The 18,911-nt window shown below is 46.8% G+C and overlaps 5 protein-coding genes across 5 annotated transcripts; 2 read left to right on the top strand and 3 right to left on the bottom strand.

Moving 5' to 3' along the window:
- Nucleotides 1-251: 251 nt before the first annotated feature.
- On the top strand, nt 252-10,556 carry LOC119556447 (chondroitin sulfate synthase 1). Its single transcript, XM_037868686.1, has 6 exons — nt 252-1,010; nt 3,762-4,617; nt 5,023-5,163; nt 5,222-5,387; nt 7,748-8,161; nt 8,625-10,556. The coding sequence occupies exons 2-6, from the start codon at nt 3,853-3,855 to the stop codon at nt 9,635-9,637; spliced, it is 2,499 nt and encodes an 832-aa protein (XP_037724614.1). The 5' UTR covers nt 252-1,010; nt 3,762-3,852; the 3' UTR covers nt 9,638-10,556.
- Nucleotides 5,407-7,457, bottom strand: LOC119556448 (alkaline phosphatase, tissue-nonspecific isozyme). Its single transcript, XM_037868687.1, has 2 exons — nt 6,062-7,457; nt 5,407-5,709 (listed from the first exon to the last, which is right to left on the bottom strand). Exons 1-2 carry the CDS (start codon nt 7,317-7,319, stop codon nt 5,471-5,473), a joined length of 1,497 nt encoding a protein of 498 aa, XP_037724615.1. The 5' UTR covers nt 7,320-7,457; the 3' UTR covers nt 5,407-5,470.
- LOC119556449 (DALR anticodon-binding domain-containing protein 3) lies at nt 10,496-12,840 on the bottom strand. The gene is made up of 3 exons (XM_037868688.1): nt 11,972-12,840; nt 11,167-11,482; nt 10,496-11,103 (listed from the first exon to the last, which is right to left on the bottom strand). The coding sequence occupies exons 1-3, from the start codon at nt 12,703-12,705 to the stop codon at nt 10,816-10,818; spliced, it is 1,338 nt and encodes a 445-aa protein (XP_037724616.1). The 5' UTR covers nt 12,706-12,840; the 3' UTR covers nt 10,496-10,815.
- A 1,452-nt stretch (nt 12,841-14,292) lies between these two features.
- Nucleotides 14,293-16,367, top strand: LOC119557745 (zinc finger protein 829). The gene has a single exon (XM_037870632.1). The coding sequence runs from the start codon at nt 14,398-14,400 to the stop codon at nt 16,105-16,107; it is 1,710 nt and encodes a 569-aa protein (XP_037726560.1). The 5' UTR covers nt 14,293-14,397; the 3' UTR covers nt 16,108-16,367.
- A 508-nt stretch (nt 16,368-16,875) lies between these two features.
- LOC119557770 (dnaJ homolog subfamily C member 25 homolog) lies at nt 16,876-18,515 on the bottom strand. Its single transcript, XM_037870668.1, has one exon. The coding sequence runs from the start codon at nt 18,279-18,281 to the stop codon at nt 17,280-17,282; it is 1,002 nt and encodes a 333-aa protein (XP_037726596.1). The 5' UTR covers nt 18,282-18,515; the 3' UTR covers nt 16,876-17,279.
- Between the last annotated feature and the right edge of the window lie 396 nt (nt 18,516-18,911).

Genomic DNA, 18,911 nt, shown 5'->3' on the forward strand with positions numbered 1-18,911 from the left:
ACATCATTAATCTTAAAGAAAATAGATAGGTTTCCCTTACTTAAAATCGGTTATTTTTCTCAGTATTTTTCTTTTTTGCATTATTAGTTACAGAACGATCACTGTGATCGTTCGCCGGAATCACTGGCGCATCACTGGCGCAAGCAGAGAGCCGAAAGTATCTGAGAGATACTTTCGCAGCAAGGCAAAAGCAAAGGCGGCCGGGTGCGCTCACTCTCGCCGCAGCTCGTTGGCTGTGCGACTACTTTTCGGATGGATCGTATCGGATCGGTTAGTTCTTGGACGGAATTCAACGTTTTTCGACGTTTGTTCTTTGCACCGAGCCCAACACGAGCGTGCTCAGTTAAAAAACCCAAAAAATAATATAAAAAAAGCGAAAAACGCAGCAAATTGTTAGATAAATTAATTCGCCGCTTGGAGGGAAAAAGTGAAATTGCATATTATGAAATTGTTTTAATTATTTTTTCTGCGTGTTTGCCAGAGCTTTATTATCTTTTTTTTATTTTCGTGAATCGACCTTTGCGAACTTATCGTCGTAACCAGCAAAAAAACAAAAAAAAAACAGCAATGACAACAACAACAACGAGGGCTAATAATAATTAAACAGCGTGAGTTGTTGTATGCTCACTGAACTGTCGGTGTGTGCGTGACCGAGTATCTGTGAGAGCAACAGACTGTGTGTGCGAGTGTGTGTGTGTTGTCTTTCTGCGGAGACGTCCAATTGTCAACAGTCAACAGTTGCGTTTTGCGTACCCCTAGTCGAGATCCTCCACTTGGCGAGGAAGATACAAAAGCAGACGCAGATACAGATCGCGCAACTCCCACTCCACTTGCACGCCCATAATATAGTACCTATAGAGTCGTAATACTCCCCGATCCGATCATCCGATCGATGCGAATTGCATGGGCCCAACAACCGGACAGCAAGAACACAGTAAAGACGAAAAAGGCGAAAAAGCGGAAAAAGTGCTAACTGTGCAGTCGACGGCAACTTGAGCGGGTAGGAACAGGTGAGTTAAGTATAGTATGTTAAGTACTGTTAAGTATTTCCATTAAGGTCGATACCTGAGGCCCACCCTCCTAAATATATGTTACTTCGAGCTGAATTGTGAGGAACGTGCTGGGCTGTAGAACCGATGTTATCAATGAAACCATAGTGGGGGCTATAATAGTTTCTATAATAACATATACATACTTAAAATAAGCCTTAATAAGTAACATATCCCGAGACTTAAAATCTCATAAAGTAGGTTTATATGTGGTAACTCATGCTGTTTTATTTATTTTCCCATTTATTTTATCTCTTACAATGAGAAAGTTTTCTTTAAAAAAAATATCTATTGGCATATGTTTGATACAAGAAAGAGGGCTATATCAATATAATATTATGCGAAAATAAATCATTACCAAATTCTGAAGAATTTTTGAAGCACACATCTCACAAGAATTTTAAGGCGTACTTGGTATTTCCCAATTAAAACAAGTATTCTATGCAAAAAGGTGATTTGTCTTTCACGTCAAATATAGCATGTTATCAAATGCATTCACCTTTAGCAATCTTGGTTTATTACGATTACCTATTTTGTTATATATTAATTTATTATAATATATAAATATATTATTTAACTCTTACTACACACAAGTATTTCTGGCAAAAGCACTATCGAATCTCAGAAATCTCAGCCTCCGGCAAAAATGTACAGAGAAGCAGACTTGCTTAAATGCCTCAACTTGCTGTCAAGGTCCGAGAATCCGAAACGAGACTCGAACACTTGGGCATTAAAAAGTTCATTAAACGAATTCAGCGTCTGCCTGGATTCTTATACCCTTCCACCGGCAGCGCTGATTATTCTCAAACAGATAAGTCTAGGCAAACAAATTTCAATAAATCAAAGTAGTATTTAAACGCGGAACCTTATCTATGAGAGGGAATCGACTGATAGTGGGGCCTTAGAAAATGAAACTAGAGTTAAGATCAGTGCAGAAAGAGAGTTGCATAAGAGGCACACGCACAGGGGCGCAGTTAACCGACCACTAAGGTCGCACCTGTGCAGGTGACTCAGGGGCTGGAGAGAAGGTCAGCTGGCGAGCAAAATATTTGTGCGTCAAGACCATGCTAAACTACACTAAGAAAAATAATAGTCCTCATGGTTCTAATAATACTCGGTATTATAATACATACATTAGGGGCGATTTCTCAATGTCAGGTTAACTTTTGTCAACCAGTTAAATTGTTGTTTCGGAAAAATGAGGTTCCCAATATCCCATTATATTGCGTGATAACAGACACTGTTAGGATTTATCATAAAGTCAATTTAACTCACTGTAAACTTTATCTGACAGATAAAGATCTAAAAACTTAACATGACATTGAGAAATCGAACGTTGGTATGACTTAAGGTTTAGTTTAACGATAACATTAAGATCTTCTAATGAAATGCTTATGGTTTATATGATATTTCTTCTTTAAATGAGCCATAACGAAAAGAATTTCGAAAATACCACCGCTTTTTTTCTGTTTAACTAAAAAGCAATAGGTGCCGAACTAATGGAATGGCAGCACCTTCCGTTTATTTCTAATGTGTGCTCCAGTTTACGTTTGCCGGCCTTTGATTTGTAAACCAAATAGTTTCCCAAGCTGTTTGTTTATTTAATTAGCATTTGGTTCTGTGTATGTGGGGACGATGGGGCCGACGCACTGGCGAAGCGGACTGTGAGATCCCCGAGACTCTTCGCGACTCTCCGCAAGGTGTGTCCGTAGCGCTCTACATTCCCGGACAGCCCAGTCGCATCCATCCAATTGCACGATGACCAATTTACAGGGGCCGCCAACGCAGTCGTCTCAATTTATAAATAGATCTAGATTCTCCACGGCACCCCGCTCGGTCTAGCCAGAGCGTTTATTTTCAATCTCAATCTCGGCTCAAGTGTCCGCGCCTCTCCAAGATCGACGCCCCGGTGCAATCGGGGGCACCGGACACCAGTGCATCCGAGGCTAATGGAAAACGATTCCAGGAAAACGCAGCACGGACTCAAATATTTGCGGAACCACTCAAACATCATATTTCGGTTTTACTCACGCAGCGAGTGGGGATGGCAACTCGAATTATCATAGATGAAATTCGATTTCCGAGAAAATAGTTGATTTTATCATTGCTCACGCAAGGTACTTTTGTTTATGAATTTGTATATATCTTGTAGAAAGGAACACAAATAATATTGAAAAGCGGTTTCAGCTTCAAAAAATATATTATATATGGTAATGCAGTTATACCAACATAGTAATAATCTTTAATAATAATCTTTAATTTAAAATTATTTAATGTAGAATTTAGTTGCTTTTGTATCACTACATTATTTACCCTCTTTCATTTTTTTTTCTTTTCCCAATAATTTTGTTCAACAATTTCTATTGCATAGAGCATACACACTGAGAAACTTCTTTAGAATTAAAACATATTCCTTGTATATTATATTAAATAATGGAAAAGTTTGTATAATATTAGGACTACAATTATTTTGATAAACAATAATTATTTAAAAATGTTTTTTTAAGGGGGAAAATGATAATAGAGATATCATGAAATATGGATTTAAGAGTGGGTATAGGAATATCTATTTATTTTAAAAATGCGGTGTCAATGTGGTCATATTTTTCCCAACGTGGGCATAGGTCTGATCAGATGGGTAATATTTCCTGCTGCCGCGGCACGTGCCATTAATTTACAGATCGCTCCCCTTTTTCATTTTTCCACGCACAGAGATTCCCATGAACGGCGCCCACTGAACCACTGCCACGACCGCCGACCCCCGATTTCGATCCGGACCATCCCGGGTATATCCACATCCACGATGCTGCAGCACACGATGACGAAGCGCAAGACGCTGATCATCGCCTGCTTCGGGATCGCCCTGGGCCTCTGCATCGGCACCGTGCTGAAGAACTACCGCGCCCTGGAGATCGTGAAGCGCTGCAGCCTTCGTCCGACCAATCTCAAGTCGCCGGCGGAGATCATCGGTCTGCGGGAGGAGGATAGCATCCAGAACTCCCAGAGGAACCTCGTCTTTGTGGGCGTGATGACGGCCAAGAGCTTCCTGGAGGGCAGGGCGCGGGCGGTGTACGATACGTGGGGCAAGGAGGTGCCCGGCCGGATGGCCTTCTTCAGCTCCGAGGGCAGCTACTCCGAGGATCTGCCCGTGGTGGCCCTTAAGAACGTCGACGATCGCTATCCGCCGCAGAAGAAGTCCTTCATGATGCTGTACTACATGTACGAGCACTACATCGACCGGTTCGAGTGGTTCATCCGGGCGGACGACGATGTCTACATGGAGCCGGCCAAGCTGGAGCGGTTCCTGCGCTCCATCGACAGCTCCAAGCCGCAGTTCATCGGCCAGGCGGGCAAGGGCAACAGCGAGGAGTTCGGCCTGCTTTCCCTGGAGTTCGACGAGAACTTCTGCATGGGCGGCCCGGGGGTGATCCTCAGCAGCGAGACCCTGCGCCGCGTGGCGCCCCACATCCCCAGCTGCCTGAAGAACCTCTACAGCACCCACGAGGACGTCGAGGTGGGTCGCTGCGTCCAGAAGTTCGCCGGCATACCCTGCACCTGGAACTATGAGGTGAGTGTCACTATCCTTAGAAATATAATACACCAATCAATGGATTCAATCCAAAACTTTGGATTCCAAAATAAATTCAGTATATTGATTTCATTTTGAGTATATTGATATTATAACTTGTATTTAAAAAGGAAATAAGTTATGAGATATAATACTTTCATGGAAATTTTCATATATGATCCTAACATCATAATAAAATGAACAATATAAATAATACATTAAAAAAATTCTATTTTAAACAGGATAATAATATAAGAGATATAACGTTAAGGATATTTTCATATATGATCTTAAGATATTTCCTTTTATAATATACCATTTTAATCTTGAAAATATTTATTCAATATGGTTTCTATAATCTTAATATTCTTTAAAAATAATGTTATATGATTTTCCAACATATAGATGCAGTACATCCTGCGGCACAACTCAAGTGGCCGGAATGCGTACACTGGAAAACTGAAACGGAAGGAGATCCACAACGCCATCACCCTGCATCCCATCAAACAGGCGCCGCTCATGTACCGCCTGCACTCCTACGTCCAGGTGGGTCCTTAAAACTTAAGGTCTTTAAATTCTTAACTCTGGTTATATATGAAATCAGGGTCTGAAGGCCGAGGAGATGCGCCAGGAGTCGCTGCTCCTGCATCGGGACATCAAGCGGATGGCCAAGTACCTGGAGGTTCCCGACGAGAGCACCTACATGCTGCCCAGCGTGTCGCCGGAAAGCGATTCCAACAAGAGGCACTTTCAGGACCACAACATATTGGGTGAGTTCCGAAACTCAGATGGGAGAAACATAAGATATATATTGGAAGTAACTAGAAACAAAAATTTACACATCTCTGGGAAACTAAGAAGATTCAGGATCTGCCTCTGTCTCCTGATCCTTGTCTTTATCCTGCTTCTCATCCTGGTTGCAGATGGTGACTCCACTGCCCAGGCAGGCGGCATAGCCCATCAGATGGGGCAGTAGATTCTGCTCCATGACGCCACCAAAGAGATGCGACTGGGGTCCCATTGCAAAAACGGCCACATCCTCTCCAGAATGCACACCCTTGCGTCCATGAATATAGCTGGGCGTGTAGGAGGCTGTATTTGGGGAAATGGGAAATGCAAGATAATATTTATTATCAAGATATATAAGATCATATCTAGGCGTCGGATTATACGTGAAATCAACATTTTACACCCCATTTCCAATGAGGATCGAGGAAAAACGAAGGCTTAAAGAGTCATTTTGCCTACAATACGACGTCTAATAATCACTATTTTCTACACTGATAAAAATATTGACAAGAAATTAAACTCGTTTTGAAACCACGTATCCATTTGCTATGTTAATGTTATGTCCAGCGATTGGGACATGACTTTCTTGCCTTACCTCTCCATAGTTGCATTTTTCAATATCACTTTAACATTATTTAATGTTCTGCCTACTCACTTGGACTCAGCGTCTTGCTGGGACTCTCCCGCCTGCCCTCCTTGTCCAGACTCTGCCACTTGCCGATGGCATAGTTCAAGGTGCTGTACGGCACTCCATTCAGATCCCGCTGCTGGGCATCCATGCCCAGGATCGGAGTTCCCCTCTTGGCATACCCCGCCATGCTGAGCGTATGCGAATGATCGGCGGTGACCACCAGCAGGGTTTCCCGCGTATCGGTCATCCTGACCACCGCTTCCACGGCCGCATCGAACTCGAGCATCTCGTCCAGGGCGTAACCCACTCGCGTCTCATGGTGTCCATGATCGATCCGCCCGCCCTCGATGAACACAAAGTAGCCACTGCCGTTGCCATCCTCCTGGGACTTTTGCTCCAGCTTCTCGATGGCCGCCGCAGCCATTTCACAGAGTCGCGGCTGCTCCTTGCTGGCGGCCAGGTGATAGGCCATGTGATTGTCACTGAAGACGCCCAGGAGGCTGCCCGTGCCATCCGCGGTGCAGTTCCTCAGCTCTTTCAGGGATCGCGCGAAGCAGCCATTGGGATTGTTCTCGTGCCACTGGGCCAGCAGATCCTTGCCATCCCTGCGCTCGTCGGCGAACTTGCCCAGGCCACCGCCCAGGATGACGTGCAGCTTGCGGCCCGGATCCTCCTCCACCAGCTGGCGGGCGATCTCCAGCTCTTCGCCCCGCCGACGGACATGGGCGTAGGCGCCGGCGGGACTTGCGTCCGTCAGCCGGGTGGTGGTCACCACCCCAGTGGCCTTGCCCGCCCGCTGGGCCCACTGGAGCACCGACTCCACCCGCTCGCCACTGGCACTCTGACCCACTGTGCCGCTGTGCGTCTTCACGCCGCCCAAGTAGGCGGTGGCCGTGCAGGCCGAGTCCGGCGTCTGCTCGTCGATGCAGTACGTCTTGCTCAGTCCGGCGAAGGGGAATCGCTCCACGGCCAGCTGGGCCTCCTCGCCGCGTCCGCCGCGCCGCTGACCCTTGAGGATGCGGGCGGCCGTGAGGGTGGTGAGCGACAGTCCGTCGCCCAGGAACATGACCACATTCTTGGCCCGCCGGCTGTCGGTGATGGCATCCTTGGTCCTGGCCAAGCGTTCGCATAATTGATCTTGCGCTTGGCGCATCCAAAACGACGGCAGCTGCTCCTCCGCCCGTGGATCCTGCTCCGCGGCGGTCAGCGTGTGAAAGAGGATGAAGGCCAGGATCATGATGAGGAGCAGCGTCCTAGGCACTATAAGCACTTGGAGCGGCATCTCGACTCGGGTTTTCTGGCCTGGGGCTAAGCGGATCCGATCTGAATGTCGGCTGTCTGTCAGGCGTTCGTTTTAAAGGCCAACTCCGTTGGGGAATACGGAGTTAACCCACCGGAAACTTAGCCACCTGGGGCGTCTTTCCATTAGAACACATTAGCATGGGATTAGCCCAGTTCCAAGAGAGCCCATGGCTATGGATAAGCTTACCCTGATTCGGCAACAGATATTTGTACACCGAACCCATGCCTGTAGAGTTAAACATTTTATTCGAATTTCAAAGTTAAAAGAAGGAATTTTAAAAATTTGTTGGTACTTTTAAGTTAGATATCTTTGGATCCCTTATAAAATGTATGAAATAGGAAACTTAATATTTTATGCTAATAATAGCTTTTTAAATATTTCATTAATCATTTCTTTACCATTTGTAGGAATCAGTCCGGAGCTGAATAAATTCGTGCCCGGCAGCACCGAGGACCTCCTGGAGTGGTCCTTCATCGCCCGCAGCCTGTACTCGGCCACCTCGGCCAATCCCAAGCAGAAGATCGACTCGGCGATGCGCGAGGGCCTCGAGGACGTGATCACCGAGGTGATGGAGAACATCAACAACTATTCCCGGCAGCGGGGTCGCGTGATCGAGTTCCGGGAGCTGCTCTACGGCTACCATCGCCTGGACGCGCTCCACGGCCAGGATCTTATCCTGGACCTGCTGCTCATCTACAAGAAGTATCGAGGCAAGAAGATGACGGTCCCGGTACGAAGGCATCTCTATGTCCAGCGGGCCTTCACGGGAATCTTTGTCAAGGAATTTGACGAGGACTTCTACAACGTCACCCTGCAGCAGAGTGAGTAGATATCTTCTAGATATTATTAGGTACCATCTATATACATATAAAAAACAAAGGTTGCAATTTCAAGAATCAATATAGAGCTCAAACCCATAAAGCTAAAGTTTCCAACTTTTCACCAAGAATTCTTTCTGTTTAGCTCATTTGTACTAAGAAATTGCTAGGTTGTATAACAAAATATAACTCATCAGATCTCTTATCCAGTTAATACATTCTTTTAATCTTCGGATCATTTTAAATTAGTCTGATACCCTGTATACTGATACTCTGTATTAAAAACATGTATATAACATCCAGAATATTTTTAAAAATTGTTAAATAGTCTGATTATACAGATAAACAAACAATATTAACAGAAATCCATTTTAAATCGGTATTTTTAAAGGGGGGTCGCTTTTGCCCCACCCTATATTATAAACCAACTGAAGCCCTACATCAACCTCCACTTCTCCACCGACAGGTCTCCTGGGCAGCCTCTTCCAGAACGGAATGGCCCGGCTGAGCAGCCACTTCACGATGCCGAGCGGACTGCTGCCGCCGACGCAGGACAAGATCGTCTTCGTCCTGCCCATCGCCGGTCGCCTGGGGACCTTCGAGCGTTTCCTGCGCACATACGAGCGCGTCTGCGTGCGCGGCGAGCAGCACTGCGACCTCCTGGTGGTGATCTTCGGTTCGCCGGACGAGCTGGGCGACCATCTGCAGCTGCTCCACGACCTGCATGCCCGGCATGTCTACCAGCAGGTGAATTGGATCCAAAGAAGCAGCGCCTTCTCGCGCGGCGTTGCCCTGGATGTGGCGGCCAGATCCTCATACATTCGGCAGGAGGACATCATTCTGTTCATCGACGTGGACATGGTCTTCGAAGTGGAGACGCTGCAGCGGGTGAGGATGCACACGCAGCGGGGCAAGCAGGTGTATCTGCCCATTGTCTTCAGCCAGTATGATCCGCAGAGGAGGAGCGCTGGATCCGATGAGGGGGAAACCCCAAGGATCGATGACGAGCGCGGCTATTTCCGGCAGTTTGGCTTCGGCATATGCGCCATTTACAAGTCGGACATTCTCGATGAGGATATCAATGGATTCGACAAGGACATCACCGGCTGGGGCCTGGAGGATGTCAAGTTCCTGGAGAAGATCGTGCGGGTGGGCACCAGGCAGCGTGGCTTTCTGACCAACACCGCTGAGCTGGCCATGGACTACAATGAGGCCGCCGAGCACTGGCGCAGATTGAGTGTGTTCCGCGCACCGGATCCCACGCTCGTGCACATCTACCACGACATCAGCTGCGACGTCCAGCTGGATGCCCCGCAGTACAACATGTGCCTGGGCACCAAGGCCAACTCCCTGGGCAGCACGAGGCTGATGGAGCAGCTCTTCCACAGCAGTCCGGAGAACGTCCAGTTTGCCGCCGACTTCAATCGCCAAAAGCAACAGCAACAACAGCAACAACAGCAGCAGCAGCAGGCCAGGTGATGATCGATCCAGATCCCAGCCAGATCCAGTGATCCAGATCCACCAGCGATCCTGCCACATAGTATTATGCTAAATGTTTCCTAAATCAGTGCGTGTGAGTGTGTGAGCCAGCCGAAATGCCAAATCAATTCGTTAGTCCTTGATGCTAAGTCCTGATGCTATGTGTATGAATGGGCAGTGATGGGATAGGATAGGAAGAACTTGTAAACTAGTAGGATATAATATGCATAGGATACATAACCGGTAAAAAATATTAGTAGCTTAAATATATAAAATATTTTCAAATATTATAATGACTCGTTATTTAAATGTAAACTCTTATATAACCTAAACTCCATAATGTTGAACATTTATCTATATATACATATAAAATATTAATGTTGTTAAGGGAGAAGTTATTTTATAAAGTAATACGAGAAAGTAGATTGTACAATGTCACAAAAAATGATAACAATAAAGAAAGTGTATAAATTATATAAGTAGATGCATAGTTTTTCCAAGAATAATGAATTTTTTTTAAATAAAACGAAAAGAATATTTTCAATTAAGGGGGCTGTTGAAAAGAGCAACAACTTAAAGTTATAGCCCTTAGTTATATTAAGTGGATCCGAGTCAGAATAAAGGAAAGTACCCTGTATTCCACCTAAACACTTCCCATCACTGTATATATGTAGGTAGGTTGTTAATTAAGATAGTCAGAATGTTTAGAATTCTGTAGCATTTACAAAATGCATTATTAAATGTTTATGTATATTTACGTGAAACCCTATGCAAAGAACTTGATCATGAAAACTGTATTCCAATAACCTCAATTGTGTTGATCAAAAACATGCATTCACAAGTTAATTCAATACTTGATTTTACAGTCAAAGTGTATTAGTTATGTTTTTATTATTAAAATAAATTCGATAGTCTTTAATTTGACATTTGATTTGTAACAAAGTGGGATTTTCGCAGCCAGTATAAACCTGCATTTATGATTATGATGAGATCTGTTGTGGTTGGTAGAAATATAGATTTAAATCATATGCAAATGTTACATCAATATCAAATTGTTATTATTATTAAAAAGATCACAATTATACCGGCTACTGTTTAGACAGTACTCGGTATTCGTCAGGTTACGCTTATAATTAGCCTCTTTTGTGGATTGTACATTGGGTCTATTCAATAGATCTCTATACAAAATCGACCGGCTCTATGCCGAGCAATGACAGAGCGGTATTCAGTACCTGGCGCACGGCCATGATGAGGTACATCCTGGCGTACACTATCGGCATCAGTTGGTCGCGCTTCTGGACGAGCACCTTCTTGTGGCGATAGTAGCGACTGAATGCGCTGGCCAGATTATCGAGGTAGCGTACCAGGAGATGGACACTGCACTGGCCCTGCTGCAAGTTGTCCAACACGGACTCGAGAAGCTCCGGGAAAGCTAAAAGGTATCCGTAGATCAATTGCCAGTCCATCTGAAACACAGATTACCACAGAACATAAGATAAATGAGGGGCAAAGGAAAGCAATCCGCTTACATCATCCTCCAGAATGCTGAGATCGATCTCCCCCAGCGGTGGCAGTGGCTCGTAGACGCCAGCGTTGACCATACTAGCAAAGGTGCGCATCAGGGTCTCCAGTCGAGCCGAATTGTACAGGATGTACGAAGCGCCCTTGGAGCTGCCCAACCCATTGCGCACCACAATGGCAGCGGTGGTGTGGCGCACCTCGAAGAGATCAACGATCACGGCCGCCTCCCCAAAGCGCTTCATCAGCGAATCGATGTTGTCCATGCCCGCCGGACGGATTCCACTGCGGTGCATCGCCATAAGACGCATGTGTGTGGAGCGCAGCCTGCATTGAAAAAAAAAAGACTTTAGTAAGCACGAGCCTCCAGGTTTTATCAAATAGCTGATCTTATCTGAAATATCAGAAATATTTTTAAATTATCTGAAGGTAAGGTTTTTTTATATAAATATAAAAGATTGGAACTTCATAATATCACATTATAAATTACCTAAAACAAAGATCAATTTGTGAAAGAATGTATGTTTTAAGGTAAATTACAAAGTTTGCTAATTGGTTACACTTTATCTTGTTAGATTATGTTACTTCAACCCAAATGTAATGTAAGCTGAAGTTTAAATCTGCTTATGCCAGTTCTCTTCTAGTTGTATTTAGAGTATAAAGCCTTATAATAATAATAAAAAAAAAAACAAATATATGATAAATCTAGTTTTATACATTTAAGGGCTTAAGAGTCATAATTTATGGCATATGCTTTATTAATTAAAAAATATTCATGGCATCCTAGGCCTGTAGTTTAGTTCTGAGAATACTCACTCCAAGTAGTCTTTTACACTCATTGCGGTGGCGGTCTTCTTCACGGGCTCCAAAACCGGGCCGCTGACGAGGCAGACATGATCGTTGGGCGGTCTCTGGCAGCACTTTTGCGACTCCACGATCACACAGAGCGTGCTCTCCTGGCGATCCTCCTGCTCCACCAGACGCCAGCCCGAGTAGTCGACCAGGCGCAGCATGATCTTGTAGAGCTGCTCCAGGCGATAGTCGCGCAGCTCCTGTTGGCCATCGGTGGTGGCTCGGCCATCGTTGCGCAGTTGCAGCCACATGGTGGGCGATTGAACCGTCTTCAGCGGACGCCCGTAGTCGCCGGCCAGGGTGAGTACGGATTTGAGGACATGGGTGATGATCGGGCGGCGCTGGAAGTGCAGGGCATAGCGCTCCTTGCGCAGCACGCTGATCACGGCGACCGGAAAGATCCACTCCTTGGACTGCTCGATAAGCTCCTGGCGCTGCTCCTCGCCGGGCAGCAGGAAGTCCGCGTTGCGGCGCAGTGCGCATCCCTGCTTGCTGGCAAAGTTCAACCAGTAGCGCGAGATGGACGCCAGGCTGAAGTCGCCCTGCTCGGCCAGGTCATCGCTGTTATGGCGGAGGAGCTCGCCGCATCTTCTCAAGCGCGATGGAGGCACTGCACCGCCGGCCGCATGCCCGTTCACCGGCTTGGCGAAGAACTCGAAAAGCTGCAGGCTGAACTGCGATAGCGGGTTGCAATCCATAGTTGAGTGCACACGGTGGGGGTTCAAGATGAATAAATAGTTATTACTTTTTTTGTTTTTATATATTTCTCCGCGTGAATAGTTATTTAAATGAAGCAGCTGGTCAGCTGGTCTCCCAGGTGCAGTGTTGCCAACATTTGCTGAGAAAAAAAAGCTGTTTTCGGCGGGGCAAGGGTGGTAAAAAAAGCTGATTTTTTTTTTGCCAAATAAAGCTGAAAAAAGCGCAAAGATTTTCAAACAAATTTTGCTATTATAGAAAATACAAATATCTGTATTATTAAAAAAAAAAAAAATGAAAAAAGAGCACCAGTTTTTTCCTTTAGCTTTCTATTAAAATTAGTTAAAAATAATGTTTTTTTTTAGTATTAAGGATTATATATTATAATATATTTAATATGCCTTCTTCAACATCAACAGTATCATTCTTTATATCCTTTTCATAGGCCTCTAATGTGCCTATAAGCTTATTAAATTCTAAGGGGTCTACGCAACATTTTTAGTGCCTTCGCAACCCATATCTGTAATCAGACTAATTATATACACAATATTGAGTTAAAAGTGGTAACGTCCATTCTATTTCTCAGTTTTGATTTTACAATGTTTACTTGGCTAAACGCGCGTTCTACTTCAGCGTGGCATGGCAAGGACAACATCTGAATCGCAAACGAAGATAATTCAGAAAATCGTTCGTTGCCACCAGAGTCATGTAAAAGTTTTACTTCCGCCCAAAACTTTATTGTATCGTCAATGCTCTAGATATGTATATAGATGTATATCATTATATTGGCGCTGTATTCTGCCGATATCTTAAACAAAAAACTCTTCCAAAATGGGGAACAATGTTGGATTTTTTTGGACATAAAATAATGATGACACTTTCGAAGACGATTAAGATCGATAATAGAAAATCTGCTTTGACATAATATCGATATAAAAAAGCTGATTTAAAATTTAAAAAAGCCGGAATTCCCGCTTCCCGCTGTTCATTAAATATGCCCGCTAGTCAAGTAAGAAAAAAGCTGAGAATGACGGGAAAAAAGCTGATTTGGCAACACTGCCCAGGTGATTTCGCCTATGACTGTATGGGGTTTTCTTTTTTTTCACAAAAAAGGAGAAGGCCTCAGCGTAAGTGTCAGTGAAAAAGGGAGATGCAAGATGCGAACGAGCGTGAACAAGTGACACAAAATTAATGTTCCAAGTTAAAGAAATATCAAAAAATACTCAATGGTATTTATTTCCAGAATAGTATAACATCCGCCATGGCGGGAGGTTGTATCCGCTATGGCAGGTGGGTGTCTCTGCTAAGCCAGCTCGTTGGGTCTTAAAAAAGCTAAAACAGAAACAGTAAAAAACAAGCTGGAGTAGTAAAACAAAGTTTATAGTGATTTAAATAACTTTAAAAGTTTGTTAGCTGAATTCGAATAGATCTAATAGGTTCCTAACTTATTATTATGACAGCATTTGGCTGCCCGACGAAGACCAAATCTAGCTATAATAACCGCTAGCTTAACAATTACAATTTATCCCGCAATTGCCAATTGAAAAGCGCTATTTCTAGTGTTTAAATAGCCAAATTGGCCACACTGCCAGCAGCAGAAGTGTTTTTATTTTCTGCGCTTGTGTGGATTTGTGACCCAAATTTTGGCCCGAGGAACAGGGAGCATCCAACAGCCCGCGATCGCGATCGGAGCAATGGCCAACAACCTGGAGTCGCGGGTGGTGGACCTGGGAGTCGCGTGCCTCATCTGCCTGGCGGAGGAGCCCGAGTCGAGCTCGATCTACGGCCACGACCCGGAGTCGCCGCACATGCTCATCCTGGACAAGATCCGCTGCTGCACCGGCTTCCAGCTGGCCGGCATCGCGGCGCAGCTGCAGAACTGGCCGGACAAGATCTGCAGGCAGTGCCACCTGGAGTTGTCCGTCTCCTATCGCTTCCACGAGAAGTGCGCCGCCGTCCAGAAGCTATTCCACTCGGCCGTCGCCTCCTCTTCCTCCTCCGCCGCCACCGCTGTCTCCGCCCCGCTGCTCCACGACCAGCAGCAGGAGCAGCTTAAAATGGATCTGGTTCAGGCCCAGCTGCGGCTGCCCGCCACACTGAAGATCAAGCGGCTGGACATGGACCCCGGCTCATCCAGCTCGGTCAGCAGTGCCATAACCACTGCCACGGAGCCCTCCTACTACCAGGACGTGGTCGAGGAAGATGAGGATGCAGACGCCCTATCGCTGTTGCCCGAGGGTGCAATGGTTCTGTCCCTGACCGATCTGCAGGAGCGGGATCCCATCAAGGAGCACCCAGAGGGTGAGGACTCCGATGAGCAGCAGCTGGAGGATGATACCAAGATGATAGGCCTCGATCCTTGGGATGATGACAACACCCCGGAGCATCTGTACGAGATCGAGACGTCGCTAATGGAGGAGTCCGTGGCGGACAGCCCGCCTTTGCCGCCACCTCAGCCCAGCAGCCAGCAGAAAAAGCGCTCCTACCGTCGGGTCTCGCCCATTGCTAAGCGGGATGGGCGGGATGGGGTGTCGGAGGCGGATCTGGACGAGGATTACAAGCCCGCCTCGACGACCAAACGCCGGTACGAGCGCTCGCCGAAGATCTGCGATGTGTGCGGCAACACGTACAAGTACCAGCACGCCCTCAATGCCCACATGCGGCGGCACAATAACGAGCGGCCCTATCCCTGCGAGGTGTGCCAGAAGGCCTTCATCTCGAACGTGGAGCTGCGTCGCCACATGCGTGTTCATACGGGCCAGAAGCCATACAGCTGTCGCTACTGCGAGCGGCGATTCTCGGACTTTGGGAGCAGCAAGAAGCACGAGCGGATCCACACCGGCGAGCGGCCGTATGTGTGCGAGGTGTGCCACAAGGGATTCGCCTACGCCCACGTCCTGTCCGTCCACCGGCGGACGCACACCGGCAAGAAGCAGTTTCAGTGCACGCAGTGCGACAAGGGGTTCACCAAGAAGAGCTATCTGTCGGCGCACATGGACCAGCACCGCGGATCGGGAGGCGGCGAGACATCGGGCTCATCGGCGACCGCTGAGGGATCCTCTCGCAGCCTGCGTCTGCCCGCCCGGAAGGAGAACGCGCGCAGGGAGCCGGTGCGCAAGCCAATCCCCGAGGCCTTCTCACTGGACTCCGTGGTGCTGGAGCAGACCAAGGTCCTGGAAGAGTGCATCGTCGCGAATGACTTCATGTTCAACGAGGAGGATAATGCCGAGGAGGAGGAGGAGGACGGCAACCAGGACGAGGAGCTGCAGCATGATGAGCCGTATCCGGAGCCGGACTTCGGCGACGTCGATGGCTATCAGAGCGTGCGCTCGGTCAAGGAGCTCGTTGGCGATCTGCTCGATTCCGAGGAGTTTGTCGACGAATCCAAGTACATGATAGACTAGTATTATCCCTTGGACAGTTCTTCACTCTACTAAGGGGCTGTTCTCCTGATGCAACGGCCCCCAAAAACATCCCCACCCCGTAGCTGTTAGTTCGCGAAATTTAGAAACGTAATTCTAAGAAATCGGTGTAAATAAAATGAAAAGATGTTCAGATAAACAAATTACTATATTGGCGATGGATGGATGTAGTTTGTAATTGATGTCTAGGATCTAAGCTTTGAATACACAGTTTCAAAAATAAGTAATATTAATGCAATGTGATAAGGATTTTATGCGATAAAGAAAATATTGGAAAGATTTCCTGATTAATTTTGAATAGGAACATATAATTTGCTTTCCAACTATGTTTTACTCGTTGTTTATTTTATGGAATTTGAAGTTTTATTTCGTACTAGGTACATTTAGCTAAAATCTTGTAATTTAAATTGCTAAACTTATATTACTTTAAAGTCAGGGGGACTGGGAAAACTACAATCAGCAATTCAGAGAACAAACATATCATATTCGAAGGCTATGACAAAAATCCAGACCTTGTTTTCGTTTCACCTCTCTTTGGGGCACGTACTTCAGTTGAACTATAAGTTCCGCCATCAAAATGAAAGAGCAAAAACCAAAATTGTTTCTAAGCAAACTGTGTAAACAAAAGCGCGGCAAGATGCTGTTTAGGGCGAAAAGAAGACCGAGTGGTTTTGTGCCACGAAATCGAATTTTCGGCTACCCAGAACAACTGTGCAAACTGGCCACAGTGAACACCCAGTAAGAGAGTCGTTTAAATTCTATCTAGTTTATTACATTACTCGGGTTAGTCAAGTTAGTTGGACATTTTGTGACCAGGAAGGATTGGGGGAGGGGGGAGGGGCAATTGTTCTAGGGCGGCTCGTCCACGCTAGCCAGCGGCCACTGTGGCAACGAGACTGGGGAACCGAACTTGGCCACGTTCTTGAACCGGTTTTGGCGGATCACTCCGGCGGGGTCAACGTTTCGCCCTTCGGCGGACACCGGGGCATTAACATAATTCATATTTTAGTCGGTGTACAAAAAATATCTATATAAATGTATATATATAATATATCAAAATTTAGTCCATAAGGGGGAAAGGGGTATTAGGATCACACGCACACAACAGACTCTTCTTTAGATGGAACAATAAAACTTGAACATCGCTCCGGCGGCTAATCCTCGAAGGTGATGCGACCGGGTCCGTGGTTCTTCATGTAGCGCCTGTAGGCCTTGTACCGCGGATTCTCCGCCAGCTTCTTCTTCATCTCCTCGTCCTGTTCCGCCTTCCAGGCGTCGAAATTGTCGCGCTTCCACAGCTCCAGATGCAGGTACTCCTCGATCAGCTTGTCCTCCTGCGCCTCGAACTGATGCTGGCCCATGCCCAAGTGCCGGCGGATCAGGTGCAGCTTCTGCTCCCGGCCGTACGGCTGCTTCATCACCGTGTAGCGCCAGAACCACTGGGCATGCCACACGATGAACGACAGTATCGTGTACGGGCAGATGATCAGCTGCACCCACAGCACATCCCACACCGTCGGCTTCGCGTAGCCGCCCTTCACGTCCATCTTCTCCTCGATCACCCGCCTGATGATCCGCTCCAGCTCCTCGCGCTGATCGTTCTTGGACATCCGGTTCTTGCCCTTCTTTTGGATCCGCTCCTGGATCTCGTCGCGGGCAATGTCCAGCGCCTGATTCCTGTACTTGGGCACCGTGGCGAAGTACTTGATGGCCGAGTCGTAGCGCTGCCAGCCGGAATAGTACTGGATCACGGAGACGATGGTCAGCACGACGACAATCACCACGCGCACATCCACCTTGGGCGCCACGCGTCGCCGGTAGTAGCGGTAGTAATGCGCATAGTACGCATCCGGATTGTCCAGCATGTAGTCGTAGTCCGTGCGCGATTCCTCGTCGCGCAGGATCTCGTAGGCGGTGGCCACCAGCTTGAACTGCGTCTCTGCCGTCGCCTTGGCCTCGGCGCCGCGATGCAGATCCGGATGGTAGCGCCTGGCCAGCTGGCGGTATGCCTTGCCGATCTCCGACTTGGACGACTCCCTGGTGACCCCCAGCACATCGTAGCAGTTGTCCTTGCCGCAGTACAGGCCCTCCAGCAGTCCGAGGGCCATGGTGGGCAGGATGGCCAGAAGCGCCAGGAGCAGTCCCTGCGTCCGCATCTTGGAGTCCGATTCTGATTTGGATATCGCTTTCACCTGGACACGTGGAGCGGGGGGAGGAAGAGGTGGCGCACAGCTGGCACTGGTTGGATGGTTCGGCTTCGGCTGGAGCAACTGGTGGGTCGCGTTGGCGCTGCTCGTCCGTCTGCTCGGCGTCGGCGTCTGTGTCTGTCCACCTGGTTAATTTGACTTGGCCAGATTACCTTTGGCCGATAGCAAAAACAATCGATGTTTGCTATTCTCCGACGTTTCATCGATGTTTGAAATATAAAAAACGATTTTACCCTCTATCGGGTAACCTATCGAGTTAGCCGTTATCCCGATTACTCCACAAAAGCCCTTACACCCGTTAACTCCATAACTCGAGTCTAAGGATGGGCACTATTCCACTGCGTGCGTGTCCGTTTAGCTCAAAATTATCACGAAACAAGAAAGGAAGTTAGCTTCGGCAAGCCGAAGCTTATATACCCTTGCAGCTATAATTATTAAATTTAAAAACACAAAAAATGATATTCCCAATAGTATAAGATAATATGTCAAAAAACACCGAAGCTATAGTTTGTTTCATATTATTTTCCTACCAATTTTTCGATCGTTCCTATGGCAGCTATATGATATAGTCGTCCGATT

Source organism: Drosophila subpulchrella, chromosome X (assembly GCF_014743375.2).
Source record: "Drosophila subpulchrella strain 33 F10 #4 breed RU33 chromosome X, RU_Dsub_v1.1 Primary Assembly, whole genome shotgun sequence".
Classification (NCBI taxonomy): Eukaryota; Metazoa; Arthropoda; class Insecta; order Diptera; family Drosophilidae; genus Drosophila; species Drosophila subpulchrella.